The sequence below is a fragment of the Pelodiscus sinensis genome, chromosome 7 (assembly GCF_049634645.1).
Source record: "Pelodiscus sinensis isolate JC-2024 chromosome 7, ASM4963464v1, whole genome shotgun sequence".
NCBI lineage: Eukaryota > Metazoa > Chordata > Testudines > Trionychidae > Pelodiscus > Pelodiscus sinensis.
In genome coordinates, this window is record NC_134717.1 from 25,890,629 (window position 1) to 25,905,372 (window position 14,744).

At 42.8% G+C, this 14,744-nt stretch overlaps 1 protein-coding gene across 10 annotated transcripts in view; it reads left to right on the top strand.

Annotated features, from left to right (window-relative positions):
- The window catches only part of MBD5 (methyl-CpG binding domain protein 5), a 251,076-nt gene that overhangs the window by 203,321 nt on the left and 33,011 nt on the right, over positions 1-14,744 (top strand). For all 10 annotated transcript variants that reach the window (XM_075933338.1, XM_075933341.1, XM_075933339.1 and 7 more), the window contains one exon: positions 1,468-2,676. In XM_075933338.1, the coding sequence (XP_075789453.1) occupies positions 1,468-2,676 (1,209 nt within the window). The remainder of the gene's footprint in view (positions 1-1,467; positions 2,677-14,744) is intronic.

Consider the following 14,744-nt stretch of genomic DNA (forward strand, 5'->3'; position numbering starts at 1 on the left):
TGCTGCCTCGGTATCATGGGGGAAGCAGGAGCTGGTGCTGGGGGAAGCGCAGGGCGGGAGAGAGGAGGCAGAGGCACATTGGTCTGGGACCCAGTTCCTACTACATTTAAACTGCAGAGCTGCAGTGGGATCCTTTACTGACGTGTAGTCTAGGGGTCAGCAACATTTCCGAAGTGGCATGCCAAGATTTAACTCTTCTGCCTTGCGCCATGCCCACTCTCCTGGGAGGGAGGGGCTCTCTCCACTGTGCACCCCGCTTGGTATCCTGCCCTGGGCTCTGCTCCAGCTTTTCCTGTGGTGAGGGAAGGAGCAGCACGCATGCACTTCCCTGCACTTGGAGCAGGGTGAGAGTAGGGTGTCTGACCGGGGGAGGGGGCAGGAGCAGGGTGCGGGTGGGTGTTTGGCAAGGGGGAAGGGGGCACGAGCAAGATGTGGGTGCAGGGTCTCAGCACAGAGGAGGGGACATGTGTGGACAGCACTTACTTTCTTTCCCAGTGTCTGGAACAGGGTTTATTTATTGTAACAGTCACTCCCACGTGGCAGCCAGACACGGAATAAGTTAGCTGCTCCACACATGGAATAAATTAGCAACCCGTGGGCCGAGTATGGAATGGAGGCCGTGCCTCGACAGGAGCGCAGGGAATCCAGCCAGCGGGTCCAGGCAGGCTGGCAGGATCCAGCCTGCCGGCACCTGGATGACAGACTCCAGCAGCCCCACAGGGCTCTCTGGAGGGTGCTAGTACACAGCACACAGAAGGCATGAAGTGAGAGCAGAGCAGTGCGCAGAGCAGTGGGGACACAGCCATGGCAGCAGCAGATCCTTTACAGACAAGATGGCGGACGGGTCTGCTTTTGCCCCTTGCGCTGCTCTCAGGATTTCTGTCCCAGATATGACTATCCACTGCTCCACTGGCTGGATTCTGGCCAGTGGAGCACCAGGAAAAGCCTGCAGGTAGTGCACCAGTGTACTGCTTTGTTCCTCCAGCTGGGGGCGGGAAGGGAGCGCGTGCGCATGTGTGGAGCCATGCATGGCTCTGGCTTTTTCGCTGCTTGCACAGCAAGGCTCTGGACTTTCTCCACTCCCCTACCCCCATGTGCCACTGAAAATCATCTTGCGTACCACTTAAGGAATGCGTGCCGGACGTTGCCGACTCCGATGTATTCAATACAAGTTGTGTTGACTACATGATTAGTCAACTACCCGCGTCATAACATCCTTAATGCACACACATGCAAAATTTGCTTTTTATGCCAGGACCAATCAATGAAAAATGGGTGATTTTTGCTACAATTTAAGTAGATCTCTGCTTATATACAACCATGACAAAATATGTCATTGATGTGTAACCATTACAGTTAGTGAATTAAATGAATGTATCTTCTGAAATATAGCATCCAATGTATCTTCTGAAATATAGCATCCAATGAAAATGTAAATTTCCATAATTTCTCCTTCCTATTTTTAAGGTGAGAATGCAAGAAGATGCTGCTCTTCTAAACAAAAGAATGATCACTCAAATGGGGATAACATCAGTTTCTGAAAGTTCCAACACTACCCTTCCTCCTTTTCAAGAACCATCTTGTGATTTGCAGCAAAGGACTGAACCAACTCTAGGACAACAGGCAAAGGATAGCCTCAATGTAGCTGCTCAGGGTGATTCTTCAGTCGATGCTATCTACAAAGCAGTTGTAGATGCTGCGAGCAAAGGAATGCAAGTAGTAATCACCACTGCAGTTAGCAGTACAACACAAATGAGTCCCATTCCAGCTCTGAGTGCCATGAGTGCCTTCACAGCCTCAATTGGTGACCCATTAAATCTTTCTAGTGCTGTCAGCGCCGTAATCCATGGAAGAAACCTTGGTGTCTCTGATCATGAAGGTAGGATAAGAAACACTAGAGGGACACGAGTACTGAAGAATTCAGAACACAGTAAAAATTCAAGTGAAGGGGATGGATTTGAATATTACAAATCAGCAGGTTGCAACACATCCAGAAAACAGTGGGAAGAGGAGCAAAGCCCTGGAGGTGAAATAAACAGGTGGAAGTGTGAGGAGTTTTTAGATCATTCGACCCATGTTCACAGCAGTCCTTGTCATGAAAGGCCCAATCATGTTTCCACACTGCCATTGTTACAGAATGAGCAGCATCAGTTACTGTTACCACAGAGAAACTGTCAAAATGATAAAATGTTGGAGGAGAATTTCAGGTATAACAATTACAAAAGAACTATGATGAGTTTTAAAGAGAGACTGGAGAACACTGTGGAAACATGTGCACACATAAATGGAAATAGGCCTCAACAAAGTAGGGGGTTTGGAGAGTTGCTGAACACTTCTAAACAAGATCTAGTCATGGAGGAGCAATCTCCAAGTTCGTCAACTAGTTTGGAAAGTTCTCTAGTTAAAGACTATATCCATTATAATGGAGACTTTAATGCCAAAAGCATTAATGGGTGTGTGCCTAGCCCTTCAGATGCTAAAAGCATCAGCAGTGAAGATGACCTAAGGAATCCAGATTCCCCTTCTTCAAATGAGTTGATACATTACAGGCCGAGGACGTTCAATGTTGGCGACTTGGTCTGGGGCCAAATAAAAGGACTGACTTCATGGCCTGGCAAATTAGTAAGAGAAGAAGACGTTCATAACTCATGTCAACAAAACACTGAGGAGGGGAAGGTATATATACACACACATATATATTTTACGTATACATATACGTATATATAGTCAAAGAATTCTCTTCATCTAATATTTATTTTTGGGTTCTGTTCTTATTTTGAAATGCAGTGCTAATAGTTTTTTTAATCCCTGGCTCATGAGGATAGCTTTCAAAACTATTTATTTCACTAGAAATTTATTTCATGAGAAACTTACACAAATCCCGTAAGGAAACGTAATAGGTTGTATTCTGGCCTGAATTAAGTCATGCTGAGTCATTTGTTCACGTGAAACTACTTATACAAAAATATTTTACTTTAATGCATTATTGTGTAACTTATGGTTTATTGGAGTGCAAGGCATGACTGCAGTATTTAGAAATGGCAGGAATTGCAAAAAATAAAGCTGATCTAACCAAAATAAGGAATTTGAAATAAGTTAAAGCAGTTTCACCCTATCTCTGACTTGCCTGACTGATTCTTCTAGCACATAGCAGAAAAAATATTAAAAAGGCCTAGACAGCAGAACACGAAAGACCTTTTCCTAGTAGTAGTGATTTTAATTTGCTTTGTGCTAGAGTTTAATGTCCCTTAGCACAGGGGCTGTATTGTTGATAGGGAATTCAATGAAACTGCCATTATCAATGACATTAGGGTATTTTGTTTTATTAAGGGAAATATTTCAATCCTTATTTTCTACTGTTAGCAGAGCTTTTAGTTTTTCTGCAGTCTTCATAATCACAAAAGTATTTCAATCTGTATGGCCCTCTTCATCCTGGGCCACTGCAGGAACGACTCAGATTCCCTTCTTTTAGGCTACATCTTCACTGCGAGTTCTTCCAGCACAAAATATGCTAATGAGAGACTCATTACCATAAGTCACAACATCATTAGCATATTTTCTGCCATTTCTTTTTGTGCAAGGGGTTTTTGCGCAAAAAGAGAAGCAGTGTGGACTTTTTTTTTTTTTTGCACAAACCCCCCGTTTTGCACAAGATTCTTATGCCTGTCCAAGGATCTTGCGTAAAACAGGGGTTTTGCACCAAAAAAAATTCCACGCTGCTTCTTTTTGTGCAAAAACCTCATTTTGCGCAAGATCCTCGGACAAGCATAAGGATCTTGCACAAAACAGGGGTTTTGCACACAAAAAAAGTCAATGCTGCTGCTTTTTGCGCAAAAAGAAATGGCAGAAAATATACTAATGATTTTATGGCTTATGCTAATGAGTCCTTCATTAGCGTATTTTCTGCCGAAAGAACTCGCAGTGAAGACGTAGCCTCAGTGTCCATTTTGTATAATTTATTCAAGTGCCCTCCACCAATGTTTGTAAACACAATACAGCAGTTCAAATACCTATGACCGTGTTGTCTTCAGCCCTTGTTCATCAGAACCATCTCCCATCTCTTGATCTATGTTCGTCATCTCTTTTCACGCCCCCACCTAATTTACTTCAGTTGAAACCTAATAGAAACAGTATCATATTTAAGTACAGTCGATCCTACTGCTAGTAGGATTTATCTAACCAGACTGTATGTGGATTTTTTTTCCTTCAAACTATAATAGTTGTGTTATAAAACTGTTATAAATAACCTGTGATGGTTTGGCTAGCATGGTTTTAGCCTAAGCTTCCCGTTCTTTAGATGGTTTGTTCATTGTTCTATGCTCCCTACATAGGTTTTGAATAGGTGCACGCTGACCTTTAGAACAAGAGTACACACTTTGAATAAATTAACTTGTTTTAACAACTGTAATTGGATAAATAAAACTTATTTGGCTACAAAAGAAGATCCCTAAATAACTACAGGTTGGACCTCCCTAGTCCAGTACCCTCAGGACTTGAGTGGTTCCAAAGGAGGGAATTTGCTGGATCAGAGGAGGTCATTTCTGCCCCTCTGCCACTGGCCCCCCCAGCCTGGCTCTGCTTCTGGAATTTGTGACCAGCCCCACTGCTCTACTGCAGCAGTCCACAGTCCCACTGCTGGGGCTCTCAGCTTTGCTGCAGCAAACTACTGCCCTGCAGCCAGTTCTCCCTGCCCCGCCAGCCCTTCTGTGGCAGCGCCAGCCCGTAGTCTTGCTGCTGGGACTCGCACAACCCCCCCCCCACACACACACACACACACACGGCAGATCATTGCTCAGCCACCGGGGTTCCCGACCTGCCAGCCCTACCAGGATAGCCCCAGGCCAGCCCTGCTGTGGCAGTCCTGCAGTCCTGCCACTGTTGCCTCGCCAGAGCTTGCTGGCGTTCTAGCCACTCTGCCACCAGCTCAGCTGGACTCCTGCAGCAGGGCTTCCAGCTGCTGGCCTCCCTGCAGCCAGCCTAACTGGGTTCCCGGCTCGCCCAGGGCTCCTGCCTCTGGCTCTCCACTGGGTCTCCCTGGTCCAGCAACATCAGGACCATGGATGTTGCTGGACCAGGAAATCCCACTTAAGAGAGGTTCAACTTGTAGTCCCTTTTGATAATGAAGGCCTAATTTTTCAAATATTGTTGACCACATATTTTTTCTTTTTTTTAAGAAAAAAGTGTGAAATGAGGAGGAATGGAGTATGTTATTCACCATCAGTGTTCTGCTGTGGTGCCTCTCAATATCTTTATGAATTATATAGTACTAGAGAATACATTTTTTTTCAAAATGCATTCATTTCAGATATTTATTGATTTGATATCTTCACAACAGTAATTGTGTCCCTCTATATAAGATTGTTTCAGTACACTAAGAAATTGCTCTTTGTGCCCTTTATAAACAGAGAAGATCTGTACATTATCAGTCACATTCATTAGGAGTACTGCATCAATTAGCTGAACAACATCAAAAGTTAATTTCTTATCTACCAAAAGTATATTTGTTCTTATGCCGGTCTTACTACTTCCATTTTGTTTTTCTTAGTTTTTTTTTTTACTTTATTACACAATATTAAATTAATGGACTTGAAATGTAATATATGCAGGAGCTCAAACAAAATTAATTAAAGTTGCATATGTTGCTGGGTACCTTCTAAACTATTTCTATTAAATTCAAAATGTTGCTGGTACCAGACTGTTGTCAAGGCAGCTCATATCCCTGCTAAGAGGGAGTCTGTCCCGATATTCATCAACAAGCCCTGTGGCCGACTAAAGGAGTTTTGGATCAGAAGGCCCTCCAGGTTTCAGAAGGTGGTTGTGTATTTAGCCTCCCCAATCAAAAAGACAAGAATAGGGATTGAGATTGAATTCTGTAGAATGGAGAAATGTGAAAGACAGAAGAGAGGACTTAAATAGAAAAATAACATACGTATTCCCATTTCTGGTTGAAAATAGAGAGAAACTGTGATGTTCACAACTTCAGTTCTCATTCATTTATGCATTTGGCCAAACACTCCTGTAAGTTGGTGCATGGCCATGTATTTTGAATATTTGGCAGTTTAGTGTGAAGCCAGCAAAGCCAACTCATTTTGCTATGCAACAGATCTTCGAGAATGATCTGTACCAAGAAATCCTGGAATGGTGAAACTCTTAATGTGATTCACTTTTAGTAGTTTCTGAAAATTTATTGTATGAAGAACTTTAAATTATTTTATATGCATTTGAATTGTTCCTACAATGTGTTACATTTTTCACACTAGGGCAATAGCTTTTCTACGTGGCTGAGTTGTATATTACATAGCAAATGACCAAGTCTCAGCTTGACAAAGCCCTGGCTGGGTTGATTTAGTTGGGATTGGTCCTGCCTTGAGCAGGGAGCTAGACTTGATGACCTCCTGAGGTCTCTTTCAGCTCTATGATTCTATGACTCTATTATTTGACTTCACTTTCTTTACAACAGCATTTTACTACTTTAAGGGGATACACATGAAGTTGCTTTTTTTTTCTTTTGTTTCTATTCAAATAGCCCCTGGTAGCTTGTGGATGGTATTCCCTCTTATCAAGAGAGAAAGAAAGTTAACTCATGGTTTTCTGTTGGAAAATAAAGGAGCAAACTGAAAAAAAGTGCAGTGTGAGCAGCAAAACCATCTAAATGGAGGAAACAGAATATCATGTAGATTAGGATACTAGCATCTGAGAAAAAAAACATAGGAAGTTGAAAGCAAAATATGTCAACAGAATAAGGAGGAAAGGGTTGTTTCATGTTTGCACTGACAGTGTAAATAAGCTTGAGTTATCAAGTTAAATCTTTTCTTTATGCTTGATAAGTAACATCTTCTCACTAAGACAGCAAGAAGCTGTTCTGCAATATGGGGTTACAGACACAGCTGCCAGAACAGGTAATTCTTATACACAGGAAATCCATTGTTCTGGAAAGAACTATTCTGGTGGTCAGGCCCACTCACCATTATTCTCTCATATGATGACTTGCCTGTTGGAAGGATCCTTATAGAACTTAGGGGGCAAAATGTGCAGAAAGTATTGAATTTTTTTTTTTTTTTTAAGAATTACAGCACCATCCCCGTGAACTATTGCCAATACAGCTCCTGCACCGCTCCTGCACAGCAGAGTCAGATTCAGATTCTCAGTTCTAACATTTTCTCTCAAGCTCAGTAAGGCTAGGATCATGGTATAAGTTGCTTAACAACAAGTGTTAAGAGGATGTGATTTTAAAGAGTTAAAGGCGGGTCATGAAGAATGTCAGAGTGAGTCCTTCCAGACCTAAACAGGAAGGATGATTTTCAGAGCAGGATAGTAAATGCAAAACGGTATGTGCAAATCTAAAATCTCTATGAATGTTGAAAATCATCCACTTTCCACCTGAGAGGAGAGTTAAGCAATAGCTAGCCCTATGGTTTTGAAGTGAAGAAATCCAGAACTGAATTTCAGATACTGAAGTGACTACAGGATGGAAGATGGTTTACTATGTTGACTCTCTTGGCTGTTTAGGCTTTTGACAAGTCTGGAAGATTTCCTCTCACCAACAGAAGTGGGTCCAATAAAAGACATTACCTGATCTACCATGTGTCTTTAGGTTTAGGTTCATTTTTCTGACTAGATTTGACTAAGGCAGGATGTAATCCACAAAATAGTTAATTGGAGTGGACTAGATCATGTGGCATAAAAAATAGAATCAAATAGATTGTTTCACTATTTAAAGTACTATATAAATAGTCTGTGCCAGCATACCATGATAACAATCATCCTGTTTTGCCTTATTGCTCACATATTCCCATAACTTACTCTCTTTCAGATTACTTTCAAGTTCTTGGCTAATAAATAACTAATTGTCTCAAAGAGCAGAGGTTTTTAATGCTTTTTATTGGAACTTTCTAGGAAATTCAGTTTAAGTATCTTAAAAACTTTGCACAAAACTGTTCAACCTGCTATTGTGCCTTCATAAATATTAATCTACAGATATGTGCATGATGTTTGATTGCTAGAGGGGTTGAGCTTTCCAAGCTCCAACTGAAGTTGATAGATGTGATTTCTTTGTACTTCTGAAAAGTTTGTGCATATTATTGTCTAATGCATTGTAAATGGTTGTTTGAAGGTAAAGGTGTATGTCGCTAATAACTTTTCTTTCCTCACTAAACATAACTATCTTTAATACCATTTTAAGTTGACCATTTGTTGATATAAACTGTTCTTCCCAAAAGTAAATGCTAATTGATTTCACATTATAATATTTACCAGGAACTCTCTCACTAAGAGTCAATTTCAATTAACTATTTAGTATAAGGTCTGGCACTGTTCATTGCACGTTCAGGTAAATACTAAACTGAATAATAGTGCTTAATAATAAAATAGCTTACCATTAAAATAGTGTGAGTTTATATTGGGAGACATACAGCATACAGCTCTCAGAAAGTTGTATATATCTGACTGTTTCATATGTTCTGAATACAGATACTATATCTCTCAGCATCCATTTTATCTCTATCATTTAGTGAAGTTTTAGGAAATTAAAGGCTTAGACAAAATACAGTATTATCCTGTAATTCTGTTGAATCTGAAGAGCGCTAGATTTTTTTTTAGGTAGCAATTATTCAAATATCTTGTAAAATTAATTAAGATTTGATCTCAGGTTAACTTCATGTTTAGTAACATTGTTTCCCTTAGTATTATTAAACATTTGTAAGTATTATAAATATAGTACTTGCATGTTAACCTCTTTGGTGTTGCTGGAGCTTTTTTTTTTTTTTTCCCTCTCTCATCAGTAAGTGTTTTATTACTTTTGCAGCAGCGCATCTTTTTGTTCACAGCTCCATGGAGTTAGTTCTTCAATGTCTCAAGCTAAAATTAAGTAATTTGTGTGTGTTTATATATAAATTAATAATATTATAAAGTCTAAGGGGGTAGCCATGTTAGTCTGTATGTGCAAAAATAACTAGCAGTCCTGTGGCATCTTAGAGACTAACAGATTTATTATGGCATGAGATTTTGTGAGTAAAACCCACTTCATCAAATGAATTGGAATGGAAGTTACAAAACCAAGAGTATATATAAGTTGCTTGTGTTAATGAAGCTAATCAAGACAGATGTCTGATTTGTGTCCATTGATCCTTTCGCATAGAGATTTTCCAGTTTGGCCAATATATGGTAGAGGGGCACTGCTGGCATTTGATGGTATGTATCACATTGGTAGATGTGCAGGTGGACACATTCCTGATGGGTTGGCTTCTGTGGTTAGATCCGGTGATGGTATTGCTTGTATAGATATGTGGACAGAGTTGGACATGGGATTTGTGGCAGGAATAGGTTCCTTGGTAAGTGTTTCCGTGGGGCGTTGTATGGCTGCTGGTAAGTATTTGCTTCAGGTTGGAGGGATGCCTGTAGGTGAGGACTGGCCTGTTTCCCAAGGTCTGAGTGAGGGATCGTTTTTCAGAATTAGTTATGCCGACTATAGGAAACAGGCCAGACAGAAATCAGACATCAGGAATGGTAACACTCATAAACCTGTAGGGAAGTGCTTTAATCTCCCTGGACATTCAGTAATAGATTTGGAAGTAGTCATCCTTCTACAAAAGAATTTAAAAAATTGGTTACAAAGGGAGAGCAGCTGAACTGGAACTCATTTGCAAATTCAGCACTATCAACTCAGGTTTGAATAAGGACCCCAACTGGTTACAAAGGGAATTCTTTAGTTATATCTCCACATCAAATGCTGTGAATGACCCACTTCACCCTGACTTGATTTGCTGCATTAACACAAGTAACTTGTCCCTTATATACTCCTGCTTCTGTAACTTCCACTCCAATTTATCTGATGAAGTAGGTTTTACTTATGAAAGCTTATTCCCTAATAAATCCTGTTAAACTCTAAGGGGCCATAGAACTCCTTGTGGTTTTTACTATTATAAAGTTAGACTATTAAAATAATTTATTTGAGCCCAGAGGTGCCGGTACCCTCTGCAGGCCCCTAGGTAAGGGTGGGAGGCGGTTCTATGCTCCCAGAAGGGGCGGGGCTGGGACAGCCTTCACCACCACCACCCACAGAGGTATCTAGATTGCAAAGCACTCTGGGTGGTGATTTAAATGGTCCAGAGCTCCAGCTACAACAGCAGCAGCAGAAACCAGGAGCCCTGGGCCCCGTTGAATCACTAGGCTATGGGACAACTGTCCCCTTTGCCCCACTTCCTTCCCCCCTCCCCTGTCGGTGGACCTGCTTGAGCCATTTCCTGATGGAATATTAACTAGTCTTATAGTAAAATAAAAAATACTTGAGGAGTTTTGTTTTGGGCTAAATATTTATTTGGAAGTGTCCAAAGTTGCACCTATTGAACCAAGTTAGTCTGCTTCATGGAAATGAGATCTCCATATGCAGACCTCACCATAACGGTTCTCACTCTGTCAAGTTCTGGATCTGCTATATCCCCAGATTACATTTTCAGATATCTAAACTAAAGCAAGAGCAGGCAAAATGAGCCCTCCCGCAGCCTAGCAGGAGCCTCAGGCAGGCTCCTTGCCTGCTGCATCCTTGCATACTGCTCAAAGTGACAAGCTGTGGGGGCCATGTGTGTCTCTACGTGCTGGCCTCCCCTGGGAAGAGGCTTCATGCACTGCCCCATTCTCCCTTTAGCACAATCTCACAGTTCCCATTGGCCAGAAACCGGCCAGTGGGAGCTGCCTGGGCCATGGTTACACCACAAGCTATATGCAGAGGGCTACCTTCCCCCCCAATGTGTGTGACGCACAGACACGCATGGTCCCCATAGCTGGCCACTTGGAGCGGTGTGCAGAGGCATAGCAGGCAGGCAGCCTGGCAGGCCATATTTTGCGAATATAGCAGAGGATATAGCAGATCCAGAACTTGACAAGCTGGAGCCCCAGACACTTGAAATCACTGCCTGAGTGTTGTGCTGCGTGGTCCAGGCAAGTCTCAGGGCTGGTTGGAGGGTGGGGATTGACCAGCTTGGCACAATCCAGGCGGAGGTGAGGGCTGGATGTCTCCAGCCCCACTCTCTTCTGGGAGTTAGGCGTCACTCCCCACCCCCTTGCAAGGTCCCAGCAAGTCTGTCACCCTTTCTGTTGGCACCCCACTTCCTCCCACACCCCAACCTGTGCCAGGTCCCAACCTAAACCACTGCGCACACCCCCTCCCTCCCGCAACACAAACCCTCTGCATTGGAAAAGGTTCAGAAAAGGGCAACAAAAATTATTTGGGGGGTGGAACGGGTCTCAGATGAAGAGAGATTAAAAAGACTGGAACTTCTTAGCTTAGAAAAGAGGAGACTAAGGGGGGATATGACAGAGGTCTATAAAATCATGACTGGTGTGGAAAAAGTGAATAAGGAAAAGTTATTTACTTGTTCCCATAAAATAAGAACTAGGCGTCACCAATGAAATTATTAGGTAGCAGGTTTTAAACAAACAAAAGGAATTGTTTTTCACACAGCACGTGGTCAGCCTGTGGAATTCCTTGACAGAGGAGGCTGTGAAGACCAGAGCTTTAACAGGGTTCAAGAAAGAACTAGAAAATTAACTGAGGTTAGGTCCATCAATGGCTATTAGCCTAGGATGGGTAGAAATGGTGTCCCTAGCCTCTGTCAGAGGCTGGGAATGGGTGATGGGAAAGGGATTGTTTGAAGATTCCCTGTTCTGTTCACTCCCTCTGGGGCATCTGGCATTGTCAGAAGACAGAATACTGGGCTGGATGGACCATTGGTCTGACCCAGTATGGCCGTTGTTATGTTCTCCTTCTGTACACCAATTCTCTGTGCCAGCTCACAAATCCCTTCTGCCCTAGGTCACAACCCAAACCCCTGCACTCCTTCCTGCACCCTATCCCAAATCACAACCCCCTCCCAGACCGCGCATTATTTTAATGATTTAGTTAAGTCATTTTGGGAGGGAAATTTTGAATTTACAGAACAAAGTTATTCAAGACCATAACATTGCTTAATTTCTGTTTAATGATTGAATATGCTTTATGCATTCAGAAAATTGTTATATTTATCACTAATGCAACAAACGTTACAAAAAGCTGTTAAATGAGGCACAGATAAAAAGAAATATAAAACTTAACACAATATGTTCAATTTTTTAAGTGATATTTTAAATATGCTTTTGTAAATTAAACTGAGCGCAAGGCTATTTTGCTAACCAAAATCACGTGAAGTTAAAATTGCTAATGTTGTGACATCATTTGAAAATGTACAGCTCTAGAAAAATATTATTTTATTAATTATTAGTACTTGTGAAGAGGTACCAGTGGCTCAAATTCAGTAATGGGCTGTGAACACATAATTTCAGTTGACTTTAATGGAGTTGTATGTGTGCTACCAAAAGCTAGCGTTAGGCATGGTGGTATTTCTTTAACCAGTAGTATAGATGGCTTTAAAAAAAGTAGCTGATTCTACAAAACACATATGCTCCATTTATTTTAAAGGAACTTAATCACATGCTTAAAGTTAAGCCAATGTTTAAGTGATTTGTTAGCTAAGGGTAGACTTGAAGTTTAAAAAAATTAGCATATAAGGAATATAAAATTCTTTAAGTGCTTGCTCGTGTCAATTCTGTTTTAGATGCGTGCCTGCCTGCATTCACAGTTATCAGAGATTTTTGCCTTATCAGCATCCATATGGCCCTGAAGAGTATCCCACTCATGTGTTTGTTCATTAGGCACTGCCAGCCCAATGCCCTCTCACTTCCTTCTTACTGCCCATGAGTGCCTTGTCGTGTATCGCAAGAGCATTAATGATTCTTAATAGCCCATTTACCTTTGTGTATAATTCCGAGGTACTCAGTTCGCCAATTTAAGTAAGTGTTAGTTGTTAGTTTAGTAGTTAAGGATCCCAGCTAGGACTTCATCCTGGAGCTTCAAGTCACGTTCATCATGCAACAAGCAGATGCCTTTCAGTGACTCTGCAGCAGCTGTTTGGAGTGCTTGGGGGAATCCCATATTAAGAACAAGTGCAGGATTTTCAATAACTTTCATCCCAGAAACCAGAAGGAATAGGACATTCTCCTGAGAGCCCTCCTGAGGGGGGCCACTCTTAGCTCCCCATTGGAGCCCTCCTGAGCAGACTCCACTCCCAGCACCTTGGCATCAGTGCAGAGCACCCCACCAGCACTAAGATCCACCTGGCACCATTTCCCATTGTGGGCGCCTAAGAAGCAGCAACAGAAGAGGAGCTCACCCCATCACCATCCAAGAAGGGGAAGAGGGTTCAGGGCAAAGGATCTAGTTCAAGCGCATGGAGCCACAAGGGAGTACTGCTATGCTCAGATCCCCTAGCCCAGCCAGGGATCTGCCTCAGACGTCCAGGAGCACTCAGGGATCCTGGCCCCTACAGGGACCTTTGTGATCTGAGATGACTCAGGTTGCCAAAGACCCAGTGGGCTTCACAGCACCGCAAACACCATGTCAGTTGCCAGATGTGGCTAAGGCTCTGCAATCTAAGGTCTAGCCAGCCATGGGACCTCCCCAAATGCAGAGGAGCACAATCGGTCCCGGATCACAGGTATTTATTTCTGACCCCACAGCCAATCAGCCTGGTCCCATAACCTCAGTTGTTGGTTAGAAGGTACAAGTCCATGGCACTGCACTCTCCTTCCCAGAGGCACAGAACCCATATTCCCTATACCTGCCAGCCTCCTAACTGAGATCACTTTGGCGAAGATCCCTATTGGTTAGCCAGTGTCCTAGGCATCCGTCCCCACTGATGTAGGACTACTCACCATCATGGCATTGATATCTATAGTTCTGATACTGCTCAAAGGACAGGTGGCAATCCCCACCCTCTAGGCATTGGTATCTGATAAGGATTAGTTGGCAGATACAGGTCTCCATGGTCACTAGAAGGGGATTGGTCTAAATCGGAGTTTGGGTCCAGCCCTTCGCCGGAAGGGTACCAACCCTACATCAGTCCACAAGACCAGTGTGACTGCGCCGTGGCAGCAGGGCCAGTGGCCTGCTCAATGGCCATGCTGGAACTTTTAGGAAGTATTGATCATGCCAGTTCCATACACCCATCAATCCTCACTGGCTGCTTCCCTGACAAACTGCTGGAACTGGGTTTAGAGCACTGTGTGAAGTCCATCACGGGGCATTGCAACAGGTACTAGTGGCCAAGGAACCATCCCCAGAAAGGGAAAGGCACCCCTCCTCCTCTGCCTGCAAAGTCCATGTCATCTTCCATTGCCAGATGAAGCAGAAATGAAGCCTTCGCAGACTGGCAGTCCCTCCAATGACTTTAAGGAGCACCAGGCTCTCCTTAAAAGAGTGACAGCAACTTAAACCTCAAAATTGAGTTTCTGAAAGATTGCTAAAATCCTGTGGCAGACCCCATCTTCGATTCCACCTATGTCCAGAAGGGAGGAAAAGTAGTATTATATCCCTCCAAAGAGGGAGGTGGTCACATATCTTTACACAGACCCGACAGAGTTGCTCATTGTGATGGTCAACAGGATAAAAAGTTGTCCAGTGTTGGCTGAGAGAATCTCAGCATGGATTACTGCCTGTATCTGTTGCTGCTATGACTAGGCCAAGGTGCCTCCTCAGGTGACTGTACTAGCCCATTCAACTGGGATACAAGCCTTGTTGACAGTTTTCCTAGCCCAAGTATCAATCCAGGATATTTGCAAGGCTGTCACCTGATTGTCCATTCATATCCCAGTATGCACTTACCCAGCAGGCCCAAGATGATGCTGGACTTGGTACAGCAGTAGTGCAAGCTGCA